The 6249-nt window shown below is 69.2% G+C and overlaps 1 protein-coding gene across 1 annotated transcript in view; it reads right to left on the bottom strand.

Moving 5' to 3' along the window:
- Window positions 1–5799, bottom strand: part of AMSG_05189 (breast cancer type 2 susceptibility protein) — an 8306-nt gene extending 2507 nt beyond the window's left edge. The window contains exons 1-3 of the mRNA XM_013902475.1: window positions 4946–5799; window positions 2540–4828; window positions 39–2498 (exon numbers count right to left, since the gene is read on the bottom strand). Coding sequence (XP_013757929.1) covers window positions 39–2498; window positions 2540–4828; window positions 4946–5788 — 5592 coding nt within the window. The 5' untranslated portion in view covers window positions 5789–5799. The remainder of the gene's footprint in view (window positions 1–38; window positions 2499–2539; window positions 4829–4945) is intronic.
- Between the last annotated feature and the right edge of the window lie 450 nt (window positions 5800–6249).

Here is a 6249-nt window from a genome sequence, read left to right as displayed (position 1 = left end):
GGGCGCGGAGCGGCGGCGGCGGCGGCGGCGGCGGCAACTGACGGTGGAGTCCAATCGAGAGCATCGGCGAGGCCAAGGGCGAGAAGGCCGGCAAGCCATGAGTGCAGGACGTCGCCGGCGATGCCGACCCAAGTGCCGGCGACCGCGATGCCGGGCGCGTTGTCGGCAAACAACCAGTTGATGGCGGAGAGCTTGCCGGAGAGCGAGATGGGCGGAGCGCCGGTGCGGACGATGGTGGTGACCCGACGGCGGGCGACGCCGACTGAGGCCTCAAAGCCAGTCGAGGCGATCCAGGCCGTGAGGGCGGCGGTAGCAGGGCGGTAGGCAGCCGGCACGGTCTTAGAGACTGTTGTCACCTGGGTCGCCTCAAAGATGGTAAGGTTGAACGACGGATCGTGGGCGACAAAGACGGCGTTGCGGACGACGTACGGTGTGCCGCCGCGGCGCGGCCCGGATGCGGCGACGTCACGGAGTTCGTCAAAGGCGTAGGCATCGTGCGAGCCGTAGCACTGGACAAGGACCAGCGCGCCGGTGACGGTGGCAAAGTACAGATGGTACGAGTCGGTTCCGCCGGTGGCCGACTTGGACGGCGAGGCCGGCGGCGGGGCCGGTGCACCGAGCGCGGCAAACTCTAGCCGAGAAGCCGATTCACCGCGCGGAGCGAGGCGCTGGACTCCGACAACGACGCCGACGAGATCGGCCGGGATCTCGGTCCGCGCCTCGCCACGCTGGAGATGGGCCGGTGGCGCGTCATGAAAGGCAGCGGGCACAGCCGCAACGCGCGGGACAAAGCGCGGCGAGTCGGCAAGTGAGCCGAGGACCTCGAACCGGGTCGACCGATTCCAGTTGAGATTCGGCAGCCGCGTGGCTAGCGGAGTACGGTGGTATGGCCGCGACGGCGAGAGGCCGTAAGCGCGGACATGCGCGCCTTCTCGGGCGACGGTGCCGAGGATGTCGTCTGTCGGCCCCCAGACCGAGATGACTGCAAGCGCATCGTCGGGCGCGCACGGAAGGTAAGGCTGTGCAAGCTCGGGGTCTGAGACAACGCCGGCGGCGTACTTGCGGGCGTCGGCGACAAGGAGACGAAGGACTGGAGTGACGTCGCGTGAGAAAAGGCGCTCGGCAGTGAGCTTCTTCTCGACCACTGTCATGACTGCGCGCTGGGTCTCCTCACGCTCACCGGATATCGAGGCCTCGACGCTGGACCGCTGGACAGGGGAGAGGGCGGCGAAGAAGGCGGCCGGATCGGGCGAGGCGTGCATGGCATGGAGCAGGACGCGGCCATCAAGGATGCTCGGGTCGGGCTTGCGGGTCGGGGTCCGGAAGTTGGAGGCTGATCCGGCGCGGACCGGAGTCGACGACGCCGACCGCGGGTCGCGCACCGCTTGCTCGACCGCCACGAGCTCCTCGGTCCTCCGCTCGCGACGGAGCGCAAAGCGACGATCAATCCGGGCTTCAGCCTTGGGCCCGCGTGTGATGGAGATGGTCGGCAGGTCGGGCTTGTCGGCGTCGGCATCGTCGTCATCGCCGGAGACCGGGTGCGGCGGGAGCGGGACGGATGGGTCGAGGATCTTCTCGCGGTAGACCACCGGGTAGACGCGAAGGACGACAAACTCGGTGGCAGGGACGCGGCCGCCGTCGGCCGTAATGGATGCCAGTGGGATGGTCATGGCCGGAACAGGGTGGATACCGAGAGTGGCGTCCCAGCGGGCGCGGCGGACCGAGTTGGTGGTGAGGCGGTAGGCAGCCGACGGCGGGGCCTCAAGCGGGGAGCACGCCTGGTCGGCGCCAATGAGGGCACATCCGGACATGCAGAGCTTGAGGCCTGGGTAGAGCTGGCCGCGGATGAGGCGGAGCGTGAGTCCCGGGTCGAGCGAGGCAGCGAGGGTGTACCAGCCATCGGAGATTTGAATGGCACCCGGGCGGGCGGCGAGAAAGGCGAGCAGCGCGTCTGTGTCGGCGTAGATGTCGGTGTCGGCCTCCTCGCCGCTCTCGTCGTCGCCCGAGCCGGAGCCCGGCGCACGGCGTCCATCAAGGTCGGCACCATAGTGGGCGGCGATGGCAGCGTTGCGCGAGGGAGCGAGTTTTCGCGGCGACGGCAGGCTCGGGACCGAGATGACCGAAGTGATGACGACGACCATGGTACGGGTTGAAGTGTCGTCCTGCTCGAGAATGCGCTTGAAGGCCGAGCGCTGGGCCGAGTTGATCTCCTTCTCGTAGCGAAAGGCGAGTTGGTTGACAACGCGTTCGTAGGTAAAGTACGACTCGCCGAGCGAGATTGGGAAGGCGCGGCAGAGCGCGGCGAGCTTCCAGATGATGAGGCGGGCGTGGTTGGCGACCCACTCGGGGGAGAACAGCTTGGCGACCGCACCGCGGGAAATCAGTGCGTCGTAGAGCATGTCGACCGGCTGCTGGCCGGCGGCGCGGGTCTCGGGGAACTGGTACAGCGGAGCGAGGGCAAAGGTCATGGCCGCGACGCCCGGTGGGAGCGGGCCCGACTCGGTGAACGGTGGGGGAGATCGGCGAGGGTATGGGTGACGGCTGCTGCGTGGGCCTCCAGGTCGTAGACCGAGGCGATGCCGCCGCTGGCGTCCTTGGGCTTAGGCTTGGCTGAAAGCGACGGGCGCGGCGGCGGTGGTTTGACAAACTTGTGCTTCACCGGCTTGGGCCGCTTGATCCGCGGTTTGGTCTTGATTGGGCCTGGGAGCGTCGACGTCGTGGCGGAACGGCGGGCGTCGGTGGCAGCGCGCGGCTCCGTGGTAAGCGGCGAGCGCGGGAGGTCCGGGAAGAGGACGACGGCGAGCGAGTCAGACTCGGGCTCAGCCGGCTCGCCCGATGAGAGGCCCTCAGAAGAATTGGTGCGCACAAAACGTGCGAGGGCGCGATCGCGTGCGGTCTGCTTGGCACTCGACCGCGACGCACGATGCGACGCCGCGTACGGCGAAATCGTCGATGGCGAAAAGAGGCCGAGCTTGGAGAGCCCCGGGCGGGTCAGTTGTGGGGTCTCCGACTCGGGCGGTGAGACGATGTTGGATGGAGAGCTGCCGACAGGGGCCGCCGTTGCCGGGGTACTGTCGATGCCGGCCATCAGGCCCTTGGCGCGGGCGAGAGCAGCAGGCGACGCCTTGACCGAGCGGCCGCCGGCCGTGGCGAATCCAGCGACAGTGGCAGCGGGCGTGGGTGACGTCGGCGCGTCGTCGATGCCGGCCATCAGGCCCTTGGCACGGGCGAAGGCAGCGGGCGACGCCTTGACCGAGCGGCCGCCGGCCGTGGCGAATCCAGCGACAGTGGCAGTGGGCGTGGGTGACGTCGGCGCGTCGTCGATGCCGGCCATCAGGCCCTTGGCACGGGCGAGGGCAGCGGGCGACGCCTCCACGGCTCGACCACCGGCTGTAGCAAACCCACCCATCGCCGCAGGCGCAGACAGAGGCGCATCATCCACACCCGCCATCAGGCCCTTGGCGCGGGCGAGGGCAGCAGGCGACGCCTTGACCGAGCGGCCGCCAGCCGTGGAGAAACCAGCGGCAGCGGCGGTGGGCGTGGGTGACGTCGGCGCGTCGTCGATGCCGGCCATCAGGCCCTTGGCACGGGCGAGGGCAGCGGGCGACGCCTCCACGGCTCGACCACCGGCTGTAGCAAACCCACCCATCGCCGCAGGCGCAGACACAGGCGCATCATCGATGCCGGCCATCAGGCCCTTGGCACGGGCGAAGGCAGCAGGCGACGCCTTGACCGAGCGGCCGCCGGCCGTGGCGAATCCAGCGACAGTGGCGGTGGGCGTGGGTGACGTCGGCGCGTCGTCGATGCCGGCCATCAGGCCCTTGGCACGGGCGAAGGCAGCAGGCGACGCCTTGACCGAGCGGCCGCCGGCCGTGGCGAATCCAGCGACAGTGGCGGTGGGCGTGGGTGACGTCGGCGCGTCGTCGATGCCGGCCATCAGGCCCTTGGCACGGGCGAGGGCAGCGGGCGACGCCTTGACCGAGCGGCCGCCGGCCGTGGCGAATCCAGCGACAGTGGCGGTGGGCGTGGGTGACGTCGGCGCGTCGTCGATGCCGGCCATCAGGCCCTTGGCACGGGCGAGGGCAGCGGGCGACGCCTTGACCGAGCGGCCGCCGGCTGTGGCGAATCCAGCGACAGTGGCAGTGGGCGTGGGTGACGTCGGCGCGTCGTCGATGCCGGCCATCAGGCCCTTGGCACGGGCGAAGGCAGCAGGCGACGCCTTGACCGAGCGGCCGCCGGCCGTGGCGAATCCTGCGACAGTGGCAGTGGGCGTGGGTGACGTCGGCGCGTCGTCGATGCCGGCCATCAGGCCCTTGGCACGGGCGAAGGCAGCAGGCGACGCCTTGACCGAGCGGCCGCCGGCCGTGGCGAATCCAGCGACAGTGGCAGCGGGCGTGGGTGACGTCGGCGCGTCGTCGATGCCGGCCATCAGGCCCTTGGCACGGGCGAAGGCAGCGGGCGACGCCTTGACCGAGCGGCCGCCAGCCGTGGCGAATCCAGCGACAGTGGCAGCGGGCGTGGGTGACGTCGGCGCGTCGTCGATGCCGGCCATCAGGCCCTTGGCACGGGCGAGGGCAGCGGGCGACGCCTCCACGGCTCGACCACCGGCTGTAGCAAACCCACCCATCGCCGCAGGCGCAGACAGAGGCGCATCATCCACACCCGCCATCAGGCCCTTGGCGCGGGCGAGGGCAGCGGGCGACGCCTCCACGGCTCGACCACCGGCCGTGGAGAAACCAGCGGCAGCGGCAGTGGGTGTGGGTGACGTCGGCGCGTCGTCGATGCCGGCCATCAGGCCCTTGGCACGGGCGAGGGCAGCGGGCGACGCCTCCACGGCTCGACCACCGGCTGTAGCAAACCCACCCATCGCCGCAGGCGCAGACAGAGGCGCATCATCCACACCCGCCATCAGGCCCTTGGCGCGGGCGAGGGCAGCGGGCGACGCCTCCACGGCTCGACCACCGGCCGTGGAGAAACCAGCGGCAGCGGCAGTGGGTGTGGGTGACGTCGGCGCGTCGTCGATGCCGGCCATCAGGCCCTTGGCACGGGCGAGGGCAGCGGGCGACGCCTCCACGGCTCGACCACCGGCTGTAGCAAAACCACCCATCGCCGCAGGCGCAGACACAGGTGCAGGAGACGGAGCATCCTCCAAGGTCATTCGCGCCCGCGCCTCGACAGGTCCACTTGCCATCGCAGCCATCGACGCCAGCATTGTTTGCGTCGACCAGCCGTCCGACTCCTGCGACGACGGCGGATCGCGGCCGACATCAAGCTCTACCTTGGCCAGCGCCGACGCCATCGACTTGGTAACCTCAAACTCATCCGCAACCCGACCCGCATCCGCCACAGCGACCGGCGAGAACAGCGATTGTGACGCCACATCGTCCTGTGACGGCGACCGGAGCGCGTCGTCCAGCGACGGCCGGTCGTCCGAGAGAGGCGGAAACGGGAGTGTGGCCATGGACGACTCGGGCGAGCTCTCATCGTCCACCAGGCGCCGCTGGCGCTTTCGTCTGGCCGGACTCTCTTCTTCGGCAGCTTCGCCGCCGTGGTCCTCGGCAGTCCCGCCTCCTTCGCCACCCTTCACGGCAGCCGCTAGCTGCATGGCCAGGTCGCGCCGACGCCGCTTGGTGCCGACCTGCGGCGGGCCGTCCAGCGCCCTCTGCATGCTCTCAGGCAGCAGGTCGTAGAGAGTAGGCAGCTCACCAGCCCCGGGCTCAGCAAACACCCGCAATGTTGCTCGTCCTCCAAGTACAACCACAGACACATGGTCCTCGTTGGCCGCCATGTTGTCCCCTCGGCCCGGCCCCTCGCCGTCCGAAAAAGGTCGTGAAGTGGTGTCTGTCGCTGTCATTCGCTCACTGACCAACCCACCGCTGACCCACCCACCACCACCACCACCACCACCACCACCACCACCGTCCACGCACACGCAAGCCCACCTCACCCTTTACACCCCCACCGCCACCATGAGCCTCTGGCATACCTACCGCAACCTCCCGCGGGCCACCCGCATCAAGGTACGCCCTCCCTCCCTCCTCCCCCCCTCCACGCATGCTGCAAATAATGAGTGGTTGGAGCAACAGCGAATTTGATTAAAGGCTCGCCGACATGCCCCAGCTACGTGCTCACGAGTGACGTCGAGGAAGCCCCACGGTCTTAGACGGAAGTGCAAGGCTGTGTCCACCTCGGCAAATTTTGCGGCACCGATATCCTAAACGGAATGCAAACACTCCGAAGTTACTGCTC

The sequence above is a fragment of the Thecamonas trahens genome (genome assembly GCF_000142905.1).
Source record: "Thecamonas trahens ATCC 50062 unplaced genomic scaffold supercont1.22, whole genome shotgun sequence".
NCBI classification, from domain to species: Eukaryota; order Apusomonadida; family Apusomonadidae; genus Thecamonas; species Thecamonas trahens.
Note: the sequence above shows the minus strand (reverse complement) of the source record. Positions and strands in the feature narration are given on the sequence as shown.